Raw genomic sequence first — 18,614 nt, 5'->3', positions numbered from 1 at the left:
TTTAGTAAGGGGGAGTTGACTGTATTATGTAAATGGAATTTGAATGGAACATTTGCATTTGCATCAAAATTTGCAGAATTTTATAACAAATTGATTCAAGACGTTGCTATCTGAGTATGGCAACATTGTCCATATGAGTTTCCATGTCAGATTCTTGGGTTTCCTGGGGGTTCCTGAGAAAGTGGCCATTTCATTCATTTGATAGAATATTCATTTGACAATATTCATGGAACCTAACAAAAAATTTTCGAATTTCATACATAATTCATTGGGAATACCTTCAGTTATCTAAGCCAATGTTGGCCACCTATTGTTTCCGTAACAGGTTCAGGGATTTCTGGAGAATTGGTCAAATAATTCATTTGAAGTAACCATATCAGGCGACGCATCAAACTTTTCAGAACTAAACTAAATGTAATAATTGCTAAAAAAACTTTTTTAACCGTTAGGAAAACAAATGGAGCAATTCTCTATGGCATTTCTAAATTAATCACACAGTTAAAAATAATGAAGATTACACGTCATGTAAACTTCATTTATGCCATGTAAACACGACGTCATGTAAATTTAATTCTGAAATCATGTAAAAATGTGTTATATGTCATGTAACCACTGCTGAATTACATGACATATAATTGAAGTTTACATGACATATCATGTAAATATCCATTACATTCCACGCTCCAATTATGTGCATTTTATGTCCCAGAAATTTACACGTTTCGTTCGAACTGTGCAATTAAGGATTCCTTTATGATATCTACGGGCAACCCTGTCTATGAAGAATCTTTGGATGAAGTAATGGATTATTCTAATACCAGGCGCATCGTGCCATATACAGCACGAGTGAGATGGTGCTATCGATTTCTGAACATGCGACTATCAAAGCATTGCAAAATCTCTAGACGATTTTCAGAGCAATTCATATAGAACTCCCACAGCACACTTTCTAGAAGGCTTTGGCTGATTCAGAATTGCCGTAGTAATTTCTAGAAGTAGTTGTTAGTGAATCCCTGAAAAAAAAATGATCAAATTCCTATTGAAAATTTGAGGTATCAATCATTAAAATATTTGATGCAGATTATGGCGATTTTCTGTACGATTTTTTTTTTGTAGAATTATTTAAAAAATTCCAGTATATTTCACTGGAGTTTCTGTGCGATAAAACATATTCCAAGCATCTTCTGTTTCTTCTGAAAACTTTTGCAATTAATCGGGTCATTTCGGTGCAAAGAAAAAAAAAAAAACTACACAAATTCACAGAAATCAATACACTTAAATTATTTTACGGATTCCTGTGAAATCTCAACAGCTGAACAGTTCGGTGAAATAAATAAACGGAGTACGGTATTTTTTTTACAGTATTCGGTAAAAAATCACCGTAATCCGTTAAATTCCGACGAAATACGGTGTTTTATTTCACCGAAATGTTCAGCTGTTGAGATTATAGTGAAATTCACCGTAGTGTGTTTAATGTGAAGGATATTCATGTTTTTTTTTTTAATATGAATGATAACGAAAGTTGATCCAATGATGAAAATACAGTACTGGTAGTAGGTATTTTTAAAGCAAGTCTCTAAAAAGTATCTGTTTTTAATGTGTTTATTTTCACCAAAATGGTTTCCAAAGTGTCTTTTATCCTTATTCCGCTTGCATTGAATCTTGATACAAAATTGTACAGGAACCAAAAAAAACCTTCCGAGACTTTAACGGGTTAAACAGGCTCTTCAAGAATTTCGCCGCAGATTCTCCGAGGAAAAGATTCATGGAATTATCATAGTAATTTTATTTAGAATACTTTCAGGGTCTGCTACTGGGATCTTTACAGACATTTTTCTAGAGATCTCTCGCCAATTTTCCCAAAAAAATCTTTGAAAACTCCGAAGCTATGTCCTCCAGCAATTTTCCATTGCACGATGACGTCATCAGAAAATCGCTCTTCCTCCCTCCATCGGGAAATCTGAAAACAACGATGCCAGTACCTGTAACTTTGACAGGTTGTTTTCAAGTTTTAATGAAGAACGAAAGAGAGAGAATTTCGCCGTGATATGCCTAATTTCCTCATTTCCACGAGCGTAGTCAGGATTTCCACCAGGGAGGGGCGAGCAACCTTAAAAGTTCATTCACAAATTTTACGCATAAACGATCATTATACACAAGCTCTGCATCTTTCTGGGAGAATTGGCAGAGAGATCTCTATAAGAATGTCTGTAAAGATCCCAGTGGCAGACCCTTAGAGTATTCTAAATTAAATTACTATGATAATTTCATGGATCTTTTCCTCAGAGAATCTGAGACAAAATTCTTGAAGAACCTGTTTAACCCGTTAAAGTCTCGGAAGGAATTTTTTGCATGAAACGTTGAACTATGGAAGACATCCATGCTCTTTTTTAATTTACAGAGAGCAAAGTGGAGTTCAAAATATGTTTTTGGTTTCTGAGTAAAATGATTATAACTGGTTTGAGAAATTTCAGATTTGAAAAGAGATGGGCAGAAATCCTAATGATCAGCAATTTTACTCTGAACTGGGGGGATCTAAGGATAGACTAACAATTCTTCCAAAAACAACTCCCGGACTTCTGCAGTCTTTGCTGCATTCCTTCTGCATTTTACCAATGATTGTTGGATACTAAACCGTTTCAATTCTCGAAAAGTTGAGTTCAAACAAAATAGTTCACTAAAATGCGTTCCCATAAGCTTGGCACATATGTTAAGAAACAAATTGGCCACTTTATCGTAAATTTGAGGTTTCCCGGGGACCTGAAAATGGTCATTTGTAGGATCAATCAAATGCAGGACTCATGGTTTCCCAATTCAATGGTTTCTTAAAAGGTGTACACTAATGCGATTTTCTTAAAATTCCTTGATATATAGTAGCTACATTATAGCCAGTTCCGGAAATTATCTGTGACTTGAAATTGGCCTACTTTCAGGGGGATAAACGCACAGCACTCTTTTCACCCGACCTGACCCAGTGACCCAACGGAATAACTCCGGCCACAGGAAAATTTCTGAGATCCTCTACCAATTTTTCGTAATTAGATATGTGTAATAAATACGGGTTAAGAACACAAGGCCTGAGTTCATAATTTTTGATGCGCTAACATTTGTTGCAAAGATTCCTTCGTAAACAACTCCAAAGTTTTCTTAAGCATTTTTTACTGGATTCCTGTAATGATACATTTAACATCTCAACAGAATCAAATATTTCCACTTGAATTTCTTCAGGAATTATACTGTGGATTTCTTTGGAGATTGTTTTATGGGATATTATCGATGCATATTTCAACAATCAATTGAAAACAACTTCAAGCATTTCTTACAAATTTTGTTTTTTTTTCTGTTTTTTGTTTCGTTAAGATATGTCTCAGGACATTACTTCTAGTATTTTTATGGGAATCCGCCATATATGTTTCAAGATTCTGTTAAGAATTACTACATAGTGGAGGATATTCTTTAGAGATTTTAAATGATATAAGGATGTCAAAGGATTTCTTCAAAAGTATTTTAAAAATATTCAGGCTTTCTTTTCAGTATACTTTCTAAGATTCTTGCATAATAACTATCAAATAATCAAAAAAATACTCATAGATCACCAGCATTCCAACAAAGATTAATATAAGAGCATCTCTGTGGATAACTTTAGACACTTATAACAGGTATTTTCTCAGGAGCTCGTCTACGCATTCCTTTGAGCTTAATTTCACGAGATTTTTTTTAAAGAAGTCTATATAAATATTCACACTAAATCCTAAAAAATCCATCCAGCGATCTTTTTCAGGAATGTCCTCTAAAATTACTTGATATATTATTTCCCAAAGTCCTTCAAGGATTTATCCATGTTTTTTCCTAAAAAATCTCTTGCATATATATGAAATCTATGATGTAATATCTTTACAAATTTCACTTGGATTCAGCATAACAGTTTTTGGTATGGTTCCTTAAGACATTCAAGATAAATTGAAGTAAAACCCGAAAAAAGCACTAAAGGAAAAAATCGCTGAAGTATTTCTATTGTATCCAAAAAATCCCTAAAATAATTTCGGGGAAAATTTATAGATAAAATTGCCTGGAGAAATTATTGCATAAATTATGATGATCTCTTTTTTGTGAATTACTATCCCAGAATAATCACAGAGGGAATGCTTGGAAAAATAAACAGGAAAAATTCCTAAACAAATTCCAATTATCGAAAGAATTTCTTTGAATAAGCCAAATCAGCATTCCAATAAAAATTGCCAGAATAGAATTTGAAAACAACTCAAGGGAAATGACTGGAGAAATTTTGAGTATTTTTTGGCAAATTCCTGCCTAAAGCTAAGATCTTCCCAATTAAATTTTGGTTCGGAGTAAGTTCTGTATCAAGTCCAGAGGGGGAATCGAATTTCTGGAAGAATTTCAAAAAAAAGCTCAATGAAGAGTTTTTAGAGGTTTCTTGGAACAAACTTTTTGATTAGATTTGATCAAGAATTTCCATAGATAATTTTAGGAAAGTAATTTTTGACGGAACGGAGGAGCTTTTGAAGGACTATGATGAGTCATTCAATGTAAAATTTCGATAGAGTTATCAGGATCAACTTCTAAAAAAATATTTCGAGGGATTTGAAGATATCTGAAGAAAAAAATGAAGCGAATTTTATAAAGGACAAAATAAAAAGATTCTAAAAAAATATATTTCCTTAAACATATTCAAGGGTGTAATTTCCGATCAAGTTAAAAAGGGAATGCATGAAGAAATTAAAAAAAAAATAAAACATGTAGACTAATATTTGGAGAAACCCACAAAAAAGGTCAGTTTAACGTAGATGAATTTTTGAAGAGTGTGTACTTCTTGTAGGGATTTTCTAGAAATTTTCGGATGAAATTAAAGATTATCTTCTGAACAAAATTTAGAGGCAAATATCTTGAAATATTGCTGAGGACTCTATGGATTAATTCGAGCTACTTTCAGGAAAGATTTCTGAAATTATTTATTGAAATTAATAATGAAGAAATTCTTTGAAAAATATATGAAAAGAAATCCCAGAGAAAAATTCTGACGTTCATGTGAAGTTATTCCTTATCGAGTTCCAGGACGAATTCTTTGGAGAACTCCTGGATGAATTAATTTCAAAATAACTTAACAGATGTTTGCCAAAACCTTTCGAGTTTCTCAATAAAGTTTTGGTAGATTTTTCACAAATCTGTTGTGGACTATTGATAAAACCTTCGAGTGATCATTGGCAACAATCTGATATTTTGTTGGACTCCATAAATTATTCAAAATGTTACAAAAAAAAATGAATGCTGAAGACCATCTTTTAAAAATTCAAACAACATATTCCCCTTTGTAGCAATCCAGTCGATTTTTTCCATCGGCTTTGCTACGGACTCTGCCTATGCTCATGGGTATTACCTTGGTTTTTTCTTCCAAAACTATCCTACAATTTCCTACAGATATTTTTTAACTAATCGTTCAACCGAATTCTGCAGTTGTTACCTTCCGAAGGTTTCTACAGAATTTCTTCGGAGGAAATCCTCAAGGTTTATTCCAGAGTTTTCGAAAATAATTTCTTAAAAAATCCCGAGCAATTTTCCAATGTTAATTTAAGTTTTTAAACCGATTAACTGCCATTTTTCCAATGATTCTTCCGATCATTCCTACACAAATTTCTATAGAGATTCTTTTCAATGTTTTTGAGAATTTTTTTTTAGAAAATCTGCGAAATACTATTCCGAGAATAGAATGTTTATTTTTTAATTATCTTGGTAAATTATATAGAAGATCTTTTAGAACTTCCTCAAAAGCTCAGGAGTAAGTTCAGAAATTGTAGTTCATTAAGGGCGACTTTAAATTTTACACAAGTTTTATCGGAGTTTACTTCAGGATTTTTTTTTATATCCCTCACGGATTTTTTTTTCAGAAAAAAAAAGATCTTTAGCATTTCCCTGGAGGCATTCCTGGAAGAATTTCTGAAAACAAACCTTCAAGACATACTTGAGAAAATCTCAAAAAAATAAAAAAAAGGAATCTCTGGAGCGTACAAAAATCCTTAGTTGATATCTTATATAAATACTGTTAGACAATTTGAATGAAATCGTTAGAATTTTCTGGAGAAGTTCTTGATCTCCGGGAATCTTGGATGATGTCTGGCAAATCGATGGATGAATCTCTAGATAAAATCTTGGTGAAGTTAGAAAAATTTCTCTAAGAATGTTTTGATGAATTCAGATGATTTCTGAAAAAAATCTTTGGAGAAATTCCATTTATGTGGTTCTTCCAGGAGTTCTTGAGATAACTAAACATATTTTTTTGAAGAAATTTCCTAAAAAATCGTGTAGAAAATCCTTGGACAAAATCTTAAATGAACTCAACATTGTTTTGTTTTGTTTTCTTGGTTCCTATTTGGTCTCTTTTCGGCTTTTTTTTTGTTTCATTTAGTTCTTTGTTTCGATCTTCTTAATTCAGGAAAGAGGTTTTCAATTTCTTAATTTTAAAGCACTCAGTCGCTACCTACCCTTTAAAGGCGAAAAGCTTCCCTTGTCTTGTGGGAACGACTGGCATGAAAATGAGGGGGTTAAAAGCAATAGGTTGTCAGTGACAGAAAGCTAGTTAAAAAAAAACTATTTTGAAGTTTTTTTTGGAAATTTTTTATTCTACACAATTTGTACGGGAGTTGAAAAGCAAGATTGATGTCATTTTTCTCGAGTAATGAAGTAAACGACACTGAAGACGGCGTTACATTTGAGGTCGAAATTCACGTAAACAATGTATTTCGATAAGTTAAAAAAATCAAAATAATTTCAAATATTGAGTGATGTCATTGAAATACATCGATGAAGGTTATGCATTCAAAAGGGCGTAAATCAAAATTTCGTTTGAGGTCTGTTTAAATCGTGAGCTGCAGATAAACTTTTTCAACAGATTGGTGTTTAAATTTTTGATGTTTTTTTTCCTATTAATGAAGCACCGTGCGTGAGAGTGGAGAAAAGTAGGAAAAACGTGAGATCGTGTCCGAAAACCCAAAACCATCCTTTTCCAAATAATGGCAAAAAATAAGCCAGAAACTCACCCTTGGACTTGAGTATCGTATTGATGGTCGGACTGACCGGACTGGCCGGCACCGGTTTAACGTGCGGTGCAAATCGGACCGTGTGCGACGGTGCCGGAGTGTGGTCCCGCGGTCCAATGGTGGGCAATGAGTTGGAGTTTTGCAGTTGATGCAGTTGCCTTCGAGAACTCTCGACGGACGTCGTCTCGGTGGAGCTGCGAGCTGCTGCTACTGGGGGAGTGGCACTGAACTCAACTGGTCGTTCGTAACCGGAAGATGTGGTCCAGGGGGCAGGCACTTGTGGCGTTTCGGCACGGGTCGTTGGTGCAAGGTTACGTCTCGTCGGAGTGGGAGATTCGAAACCGATCGGGCGGAACTCACGGCGCTCGCTGACTGGAGATGGAGGAGCGCTACGTGGTGTCCAAACGGGTTGCACCGGTTCCTTACTGGTTCCGTCTTTGCTACGTTCGGCTAGTTCGGCCTTGGTGAGAATCTCGGTTGAGCGGTTGTGTGGTGACCAGACGCCTATGGGAGGGAAAAGACAAGAAACGGAAATCCAAATAATCCTGAATGTAAACAGAGTGGTAGCCGGCCTCAATGGGTGGTCAATGCTGAGGGCCGTCGAAAGGGATGACGATGAAGTGTGAACAATGCGGTATAAGGATGATCCATTATGGGTTACGTAAATTTATGCAAAGATGATGTCTAGTTTTTCAAAGTACAGATTTGATAACACTGACATTTACAGTTGATTCTTCAAATCCTATAAATGAATAGAAATCATATAAAAAAACAATTATCTACTTTTATAACACATATTGGGTATCATAATTTCGGTTGACATTGATATTTTTTACAATTTCTCATGCCTGGTTTCCATGAAGTTATCATTTTCTTTCAAAAGTGGTTTTAATGCATCTTTGAAATAGAAATTCGATTTATCTTATTCCAGGGCGGATTTTATGATCCGTTGAATTGATGATCATTTGTTTCAAAAAAAAACAAAACTTCTAAATTAAGGTTCCTGATAACAAATATAATATACCATGCCCACACAGTTACGGATCACCCACAGTGACGGATCACTTTGGCGTTCAACATCGGATAACTCGCTCAAAACATAAACGTTGACGTAAAACATATTTTTCCCATGTTATACGATTTGTCTTCTAGCATTTGTAAAGTTAAGCACAACATTCAACCGCTTAATAACGGTGTATTTGACAAATGTTTAGTTGGTACCACACAGCTACCATTATATGGTCGTTTTCTGTAAGAAGTGCCGTCAGCATTCATAAGCTCCCACAAGTGGTAAAATTCATATGTTATAGTATAAAACATGCTCGTTCGCTTCGATTTAGTGTGAATTCATCTTTAGAAAACAGTTTTCTTGATTGTTGATTCTAAATACCGAATATTAGCACTTCTAACTAGTGATCCATAATATGGACCAGGAAATGATTGTTTACCACGGTTATGGATCACTTCCAAAGAATGTAGATTTCTACCATTTTAAGCATTAGATTCGACATTTTCAGATAATAGCACTAAGGATAAAACTAATACAACATCAAGGTTGGTAAATTTCATTTTTAAGCAGACAAAAATGGGTGGAAAACTTGGTGTGGAGCGGAAACAGTTCATGCCTCAGTTACTACAATGCAGTATATCACAAAAAAGGACATTTTACCCTTGTTTCCAGCTCTAACAATGCTATTTTTTGCAGTAATATGTGACACATTGTTAACTTTCACCAAATCATGCAATACAGAAGCATTGAGTTTAAAATCTCTTGATTTTGCGCACTGATCCGTAATATGTCACAATTTGATCCATAATATGAAAATTAATCCATAATATGGTTTTCAGAAACCGATGCAATTTTTAATTTTTATGCAATCCTATGTAAATATTACACTCAAAACAGTTTACTAACCGAAGTTCCAATTTGAAATGATTCAATTCGTGCTTTTCAATTACAATTTTACGTTTTCCATGACGTTTTATTGAATTTTATAGGTTGGACTCTACACTATTTGATCCATAACTGTGGGGTCATGGTACCTTAATTTTGAGTAAAATTGATCAGTTTCAAAGTTATTCTAGTCTTTTTTTTTATAATATTGAAAATGACAACTAATCGAAAAATCTATCAACTTCTTGAAAATATTATGCAAAACGTTCCTTTAACAGTGTTAATTGGACGTAATACCTATACAAAACCGAATTGAACCTTCCTATCGCCATGACGGAGCAATGATTTCGGTTATAGCTATTTCACATGACAACGGTAGGGCTAAAAGGTGTTGATGCGAAAAACACATGTTGAGGTAATACAGCTGCGAACCGAACAAACAAGCGAATGTTGTCGCAGATGGTCGGCGAAAGGATTAAACTCGCTTGCTTGTTCCCCTACAGGGAGACAATGTTGGCAATGATGACTTCTCGGTTCGAGTTTGTGTGATGGCGGACAATGATGGGCTGGAAAAACATCAGCAAACACCACATGCTAACCGAAATCCAATAGCATGGTATCCTGTCGGCCTATTTGGACGAACGATGCGAACTGAACAGTGACAATAATTGACAACATTGTCGTTCCAATGGTGCCTCTTGACGGTTTATATCTACATCTAGGATGGAGCAGGATTTGGTAGATTCGGAATTCGAACGGTCTCCTGTAAGATACTGCCACTTAGTTTCCTTATATCGCAATTTTTCAGCGGTTTTCAATGGATTAAAGCTGATTTTTTTTATTTATGATTGACACATAGTATGATCTTGTTAGCCACCGTATTTCACCTCAAGCGATTGAACGAATTGAGGTGGATGTAAAGTGGATGACAGCGTCTCTGAATATCATTGCCTCGAACGATAATTTATGTAAAGTTTGTTTCTCTATTTTAACAAAATAATAGAGTCTTTTCTGAAGTTTTCTGTCTAAATTTTGAATTCTTACTAATTCTATTTATTTTTTATTCGTTTTATTTGTTTTGCATTCGTGAATCGTGTTGGAAATGCCCTTGAGAAATACTTATAAGTTGGCTCCTTTACATTACTGAACGACTGTGACACTTTTTTTACAGTCAATAAAATTTATAGCTAGCACGGGATAGCATTCTAGAAGATGGTTTTAGCCTATGCACCCAAAGTGTTATTCGGTTGCAGTTGATTGATCCCTGCTCCACTTACCTTGCCGTTCACTCGACTGAACTAGCAACCCAGCTAATCCATCAAGAGTGGCCATAAAAGTATAGACAGACACCATCGGTAATAGTTTCAGCTCCCGAAGACCCAGACTCAAAGGGCTCCACAAAGTGCACCAGGTTCGACAAGTGTCTCCCTGGACTGAATCTAATTTGAGTGGTTCCAGAGCTGTCTGTTGCTTCTTGCGGTGAGTGGAAGAGCTGTCGTTTGACACTCCAAAGAAAATACCCATTCGCTTAAGGTTTTCCCCATTCAGGTGGAAAATTGTACCGACAGATAGAACGGAACCATTCATCCGAGCCGTGGTGTCGTTTGAAAAGTGGAGCAAACCCCGCACTCCATATAACGCTTTTCCGAATCAAATTACTGCGACGATGAGCAGCCCATAGCTGTCTGCTTTGGATCAAAGTGTAAGACGAGAGAATCAAAAGGTTGGGCGATGAAATCGTCTTTGATTGATTTATCGTCACCCTCAGAACGACACACGTGTGTCAGAAGCTAATATGTAGCTTCCATTTTCGAGTGTCTATTGATGAATGAAGATCAAAGTGTTTCGTCTCCATTGAAAATAAGGAACTCAAGTTTGAAAAATGAGTAGTCAAATCGAAATCTTCAAGCAATGATATGGAAACAAAAACAAAGAATTGTATTTAAGAATTTTGTTTTCATTTGCTTGCACAAATTATGTATCTTTTTTATTTCTTTTAGTATCATTTCAGCTTTTACATTCAGTTTTTATAACTAGGGATTCTGTTTTGAGCAATACTATCATCCCAATTTGGTGATACTAAACTAGGTTTTTATTAGGGATAATGGAAATCCGCAAAATTTGACTTCCAACGTGAAGTTTAGAAAATGCAGCAAAATTACTAATTTTGGAGAATTTATATGACAATCGCAATAAATTTCAGATTATATGGAACCGCACGAAATTTTGGTTTTATTGCCTTGGTCACCTGCGAAATTTAAAGAATTTTGCTGCGAATTTTCATTGTGATATTGACACATATAGTTACATACCAGTTCTTAATATAAACGGCATATTTCAGCGAAATATTTCAACCACGTCGCCATATAAAAACAGAGTGTTCGGAATATGAGTCTGTTCGGAATTTGAGACAAAACGGTACGTTGGTGCGGTACTTTGAATCAAAATTCGGACACCTTTATTGCTACATGAATTATCAGAATAAAATCGGAAAAGGTGTACCGTTTTGTCTCAAATTCCGAACAGACTCATATTCCGAACACTCGATTTTTGTATGGCGATTTGGTTGAAATGTTTCGCTGAAATATGTCACCATATAACAAGGAAATGGCAGTCAATTGCAATTCAATTTTAACGTCTCCAATATAATTTATACCGCAGGAGTAGTGATGATTCTCTAGTTTGAGACCAGTAGAACAAGCTCAGATTAATTTATTTGCCAAATTATTCATTTAAATACGATTTATTCGTGCTGTTCGGAATTTGAATCAAGGTGTTCGGAATATGAGACAGAATGAACACAGTGTTCGGCATTTGAATCAAAATGTTGTTCCATACTTTTAAGTAAAAACAATACTTAAACTAATAAAATCAACATTATTATTGGTACACCCAACAGCTAACAGTTAGACTTTGCGAAGAAATGAAAACTTGTACAAATATCAGCTAATTTATGCCAATCAGATGCATTTGAAGTCTCTGTTGGCCTTAAGTGTTCGGAATATGAGTCAAAACGGTATGTATTCAAATTATTCCTTATGCTTAATTTATGATAATTGAATAAAAAAAATTATGCAAGCATTTGATTTAGGAACCAAATAAAAAAAAAAGAATACTACTACTGGCTCAGGACTCATGCGGACACATCAAGATTAAGTATTTTGCGTTTAATCAGTATCAAATACTTAGTCGCACTGATTGCTTAGAATTTAAAATTACTCGTGACTCTTTAATGACAGTATTTTCTGTGCTTTCATTACATTTATTTTCGAGCTATTAATTCACAAAACAAAACACCGTGCTTTGGAACAATGTCCGGAAATAAAAACACTTGTCTGCAATCCCGGCCAGTGTATTTTCACGTTATTTTAGAGGTGTAGTGCTTCAGGACTTCTAAATATTCGTTTAATTCACTGTTGTATCTAAAACAATTATAGAATAATGAAATTTAAGCATATAATTGTTAACTGAACGTTGTGGTGCGTTCGTAGAGACTTTTTTAAATTACCCACACCGTAACAAAATCACGTCAAACTGGAGCAACATTTTTGTTTTTATTTTTACTAGAGACGGGCAAAACGGTTCATTTGAGTGAACGGATCCGATGCGATCAAACATTCTAGTGAACCTGATTTTTTGAACAGTTCAGTAGGTCAACCAGCGGCTCGCAAAATAAGAGCAAAGTGAACCAAGCGAACGGAAAAAGAGGCACTTTTTCTCTCTATCTTACATCTTCCTGTGTGCAAGTGGACGCGGCAAATCTGTCTGTCTATGCCGAGAGCGCAGAGAGTACGGTGAAGCAGAAAACTAGCATGTGTGGCGTGGCGCGCAAAGCAAGGCACGTGTCAAGCGTGTTAATAAAGCCGAGAAACGAACGTAGGAAATAGGGGAAGAGAATCGGTTCGTTCTTTTTCCGGGTCACTTTTTGTCTGATCCGTGCTGATGAAATGAACCGATTCTCGCCAAAAAAGAGCCTCGGATCACTCGTTCTTTTGAGTGATCCGGATCTTTTGAACGGCTCCGATTCTTTTTACCCATCTCTAATTTTTACTAATTATTAGGCAATGCTAACTAGATTTCGAATGAATCTAAAATGAATAACAAGGTTGAAGGTAGAATTAATGTATAAAATTAACAAATGATAATTTAAGTTTTACATGCGTTGATTTTAATCTAAAAAGATATTTTTCGGTTTTGTAAAATGTCCCATTTCAAGCTTAAATTGGGACATTGAATTGGAAGTATTTTGGTTCCCAACAAAAATTTAAAAATAAGGATTTTCTGACATTTCCCCAAAACAATTTCACCGAATGCAATTTTCCCTAATGACGTTTTCCCGAATGGACTACTACCTCGAAAACTGTTTTCCTGAATTACTATTTCCCCGAAAAATCGTTATTTATTTTACATAATTGACAGCTTTTAATAAATCTGCTGCTAAAAAGTGTTCAACGTGCTAACGAATATAAGATTAGATTCGGACGCTATTACTTCCATAATAGTTATCCATAATCAATTGGAATAAGAGTGGTAAACAGTGTTTGGATTTTGATTCAAATAAGCCGATCGAATCATATTCGGAGAGTGTAACAGTTCGTAAACCATAACAGTTCGTTGCACATCTCAATCGTAGAGCCCTACATGTAGACGAGATTCAACTTAATTTTGGGTTGTTTCATCGCAATTCTGTAGTTGAGCCCAACTACTTAATTTTGGCTGAATTTCCTAGGGGTCCCACTAGGTACTTTGCCTTGAATTCCTTTAGAAAAATATACTCAATTTTGAGTTGATTTATCGCAAAATTGAGTTTTTTCAACCAAAATTTGCCTTTACCCAAATTTGGCTTATTGGGCTAAAGTACCCCCATTGGATAGATGCAGCTCTCTCTATTTTTGACAATATTCGTGTAGGAGAAAGAGAATACCGAGAGATTTTGGGAAATACAGTCGATATACTTAATTTTGGTTAAAGTAAACTCAAAATTTAAGTATATTTTTTTCTCCGTGTGAATGTTGATGTTCATGTTCATATTCTCGTTTGGTACGTGTCGAGAGAGCATTCAAGAGCAAAAACTTCAACAAACTACAACGGTATAGAGCTATTCGGATGATTTATGTTTTAATTGGTAATAACTTTCATATTTTTTGGTAAAGCAACCTTAAACAACTAGATATCTATAGGATCATCAAACAATTCTTTTGGTTGCAAACATAGCACTGAAAATGGAAAATATTCGCCTCTATTTCTTGATCAGAATGAGAAAATATCAGCGAATGTTACAAGTGGTGACACACAGTGATCGGCGCTAGACAGGGAAGAGTGTGTGTCTGTATTTTTTTTTTCTTCCGTGGCTCTTTATCGCGAACGATACATGTCATGCGTGTTGTGTTAATGCAGGCGGATAAATGGACTCGTGTATCATGGTTTAAGGACAAAATGTCGAATCCCAAAACGTCGAAAGGAGTGATTTTTTTAGCGAAGGTGTTCGTTATTGAAGATAACTAGCGTTATTAAGTAAGAAATGATTGCGATGCGTAAGGCGTTGGAAACAGAAAAAAAAATCAATTTTCATCAAAGCATCGAACAAATTTTCTGACAAATGTCAATCTAACATCCTTTTCTGACTGAAGAGGAAACAGTGCAGCACTTCAAGAAGCTGATTGAAATTGAAGCCTGAAATGTGTTGACTGCATCAGATATTCAGATGTTATGAAGACGAATAGCCTCTGGAGTCACGCAACAACTGAAGAAGACGCCACTCGCAGAATAAGCTCAGTTTTCCTTTTCTACTAATCGTGGGTCTACAAAATTTCTTATCCACCAAAGCGATATGTATTTGGAACGTAAGAATTTCGTGATAGCTTATTTTTTTTATTACAAACGAGGTCTATTAACCTTAATTAGAAACTTCTCAAAAATCGATGTAGTAATTGCGTAAGGTGAGTTTAATTTACTGTTGAAAAATAGTGTATTATTTATTCTTTTAAAATACACTCATTCTTAAAACAAAATAGTGACATGAATTTCGTCAAACTTTGACAAACAGTCTATTTTTTATTCTTAAAAAACTAATTTATTATTTTACTGAATACGTACAAATGAATTGATTTATCGATCAACATTTTGGAATAAATATCTACATCAGGGTGTCCTGAAAGTTTTTAATATGTACTTTTGAATAGTCCTCTCTGCATTGAGTTTTGTGTGTTAAAAAGGTATACAGTTTTATCGTACAGACACTAAGTAGTAAGAACAATACAAGCATCAACTGAATGTTTTATTTCAAAGCACATGCCTCCCAACCCTTTTTAAATGTTTGACTCAAACTTGGTGAGAATTTGTGAAATTGATAAGAGACTCCGAAAATTGTTTTTTAACCCAAAGATTGAATAAGAATTTAAGCAACTCCGACAAGTTTAAAGTATTTTCAATTTGATTGTCGTAACATTTTTATCGATTTTCTTCGTATTCCGTATTAATCAAATTCCTTATTGTCGACGTTTTGTCATATATTATCACATTTTTTTTCCTTTTCGATTGCTTGTCGTACTTAACGTTTTGGCATTCGACGTTTTGTCATTCAACATTTTGTCTTTCGACGTTTTGTCCATCCAACTCAAAACAGTTGCGTAATGAGAAATCGTTGCGTAATGATAATGAATCATTATAGCACTGGTATCAGTTGCGTAATGACTATTCCCGCACTGCATACTTCAGTGAAGGAAAGTAGGCCATTTTATGACAGATTGGCGTGATGGAAACAGCCTATTACGATGAGAAATTGCAAAAAATAACTAACTACACGGTAGTAGGGTGCCGGTACCAATGGTTGTAATGTACCAGTAGATTGGACTATGGAATAAAACGAACATTTTTCGATAAAAACGACTTGTGCTATTTTTGGTGAATAGATCGTCTCCAGTTTAGTCGATTTGCCAAATTTCAGCTTTATATTTTATCAAAAAGTCATATAAATAATAAAGTCTATGCATAAAAATTGCTCCCTTGCACCAATAGTTGCCGTCGTGTTCCAGTGTAAAATGGATGTATAAAAATGAAGAAAAGTCCTAGAGATGATCTTCATGCTTCATTCGAAAGATATTAATTGCTGTTCCGAGGGAAAAATGTTAAACCTATGTAAAAAATTACCATTTTGTTTAAAATTTCTTGTATCATTCCCGAACGTCTACTATTGAAGCACTACACAGAAAAAAATATTTAATTTTCAATGTGATGTAAACTGAAGTCTACTGTAAAAATAAATCAAATTCGTGTGTTGTTACAGCATCATGTAAATGTAAATTAATATACATTCCATTTTCAAATAAAAATGGTTGAATTTTACATGATCGTGTAAATTTAAAGTGAATTCGATTGAAAAATAATGGATTGGTCGTTGAGATTTAGATTTATTTTGATGCTCCAAATATGTGCATGAAAATAAACTTAAATTTACAACATATTTTTAGCTGTGTAGGGCAACTACTGGAACACGTGTACCAATAGTGGCTCAAACGATTTTATGTTAAAAAAATAGTTTTATCACTCTTTCTATATTTTTCCCATATAGTAGAGTTTGAAATCTTTCTGTTGACGCCAAAAGATCTTGGTTAAGGCTTTTCGTTATTTTGATATGATTTTTTATAGCTTGGGTAGTCCACTAATGGCACCGGTACCCTAAGTATGTAATCCACAAAGTGCACCCGATTCTGTTTTTGCACGGATTTTTTTTTACACGGCCGTGCAAAAAAAGTTTCCATACATTTTTTTCTGCCAAAACCTTGTTTTTGCATAAAACGTCGAGAAATTGTGTTACTCTTTTTGCACGGTTTTTGAAATTTTGAACTGAAAACTTTTTTTACACGGTACGCATCCCCGTGCAAAAACAGAATCGGGTGTACTCGTTACTAGGCAACGCAACGCATAAAGGACTGTAATAATAGTAAGTTAGTACGTCAGACTAGGAATAGAATCTATTATATGTTGCATTCCTACATAACTGAACCTCCAAAGTTTTCCTTTTCCTTCAACTTTCCCTGACTTGATATTTTGTATCTCGAATCGTCCATAAACCACGTAGTCATTTTTAGTGGAGAGAGGGAAAACGCTCTGTTTGTGTGGACAAACCACCACGAGAGGGAGGGAGGTTTCTGAAAACCCAAAAAAAAAAAAAAATGACCGCCTCTTAGAGGTTGGTTTTTATGACTACCTCGATGGTTCCTTGGATCGCATTTGCATTGGATTCGTGTTCTATAACTCGATACCTCCCTAATTAGATGATCCCTTCAATATCCAGTTATGGGGAATTGACTGTATTTAAAAAAAAAGCGACATCATTTTTTAAATTTTCTTACTGGCAATATTAGTTTTCCAGATAAATCTCGCGTTAAATATTATACAGGCGAATCTGCATTGATCGATTTCTGTTCATCGACTTTTTTTATTATTACACGAATTTAAAGCAATTTTTTAACAATTCACGATGGAACATAACGAAGGACGATAAGTGTTTTCTACTGAATCAAAAAATAGAAGTCAAAAACACCTGGCCAAGTTATTATCTAAAGATAAAATCGAAGAAGAGAAATCGATCACTGCAGTTACGCCATTATGAAACTGAACGCGAGATTTGTCTTTTTATGCCTTGGTTAGAAACAATTTTGCCGAATGGCGTTTTCCGAAACGGGTCATCTAGCAGGAAGCTTCAAATAATGTGAGCCCATAAGAAATGAGTTATCAAAATATCAATAATCATTACTTAAATAATAAAAATATACTTTTTCAAAAAATCTCCTTAAAGAGTAGATCAAAAGCATTGACAATGTAGGATCTGTGTTATTTACTCTGACACTAAAATTGAAAGGAAAAGCATATAATCAGTAGAAAAATCTGATTACAATTTCAATAGCTCTATCAATGTTTACTGATATATTTATCGATAATGAACAATTTTCTAATGAATGAAGGGAAAATTTCCGTTGAAATCGGTGGCAGCTTCTGAAAAATATTAACACAGCAAAGTTTCAAAGAACTGCCTACGACTAAAAGAAGGCGAGCTAAACTTTAAAATTATTAACTAATTCGATTCCAATGATTCAGACCAGTAGGGGGATTGGAGGCATAATGGACACCCGGGGCGAAATGGACACCCCATCAATTTCTGAGAATATGCATACTTCATCAAAAGTTCATACACTGCGCGAAACCTGTATTGCATTTAACATGTTTGGCGGAAGAAAAGTTTATGTTTCCTGACATATATTATTCATTTCTGACATATAATATAATTTTTATTACCTTGAATGAATGTAGCACGTCGTACTCATATCAAACTTGAAACTAGCCGAGAGTAAATTGAGAAAAAAAATGTCATTGCATGGTCTTAAAAAAGCATTTGCTTTTGCATCCCATGTTCTAGAAAAGGAATAACAAGCCACTTTTGCTTAATCAACAACAAACATTGGCAAATATTTTGTGCACAGTAAAGCTAATAAAAACATTAACCCTATAGAATCCTAGACTGGCAAATGAAAGTTACTATATTTGAGGGTCTCAAGTGGGTAATAAGTGGCATTTTGGTCGGTTTGAGTTTAGTTGAGTTGAAGAAATTCTACTGTTTCTAAGCGTTTTAACGACATTTGCAGGCGATTTTTCCGCTCATCAGTAAA

At 34.7% G+C, this 18,614-nt stretch overlaps 1 protein-coding gene across 19 annotated transcripts in view; it reads right to left on the bottom strand.

The window, feature by feature from the left end:
• Positions 1 to 18,614, bottom strand: part of LOC5576943 (sorbin and SH3 domain-containing protein 1) — a 554,761-nt gene that overhangs the window by 227,609 nt on the left and 308,538 nt on the right. For all 19 annotated transcript variants that reach the window (XM_021841007.1, XM_021841001.1, XM_021841008.1 and 16 more), the window contains one exon: positions 7,053 to 7,556. Coding sequence is in view for 16 of the 19 variants with exons in the window: in XM_021840992.1 (XP_021696684.1) it covers positions 7,053 to 7,556 (504 nt within the window). In the remaining 3 variants the exon portion in view is untranslated. The remainder of the gene's footprint in view (positions 1 to 7,052; positions 7,557 to 18,614) is intronic.

Source organism: Aedes aegypti, chromosome 2 (assembly GCF_002204515.2).
Source record: "Aedes aegypti strain LVP_AGWG chromosome 2, AaegL5.0 Primary Assembly, whole genome shotgun sequence".
Taxonomy (NCBI): domain Eukaryota; kingdom Metazoa; phylum Arthropoda; class Insecta; order Diptera; family Culicidae; genus Aedes; species Aedes aegypti.
The sequence above is the reverse complement of the archived record's forward strand: the minus strand, read 5'-3'. Positions and strand labels throughout refer to the sequence as shown.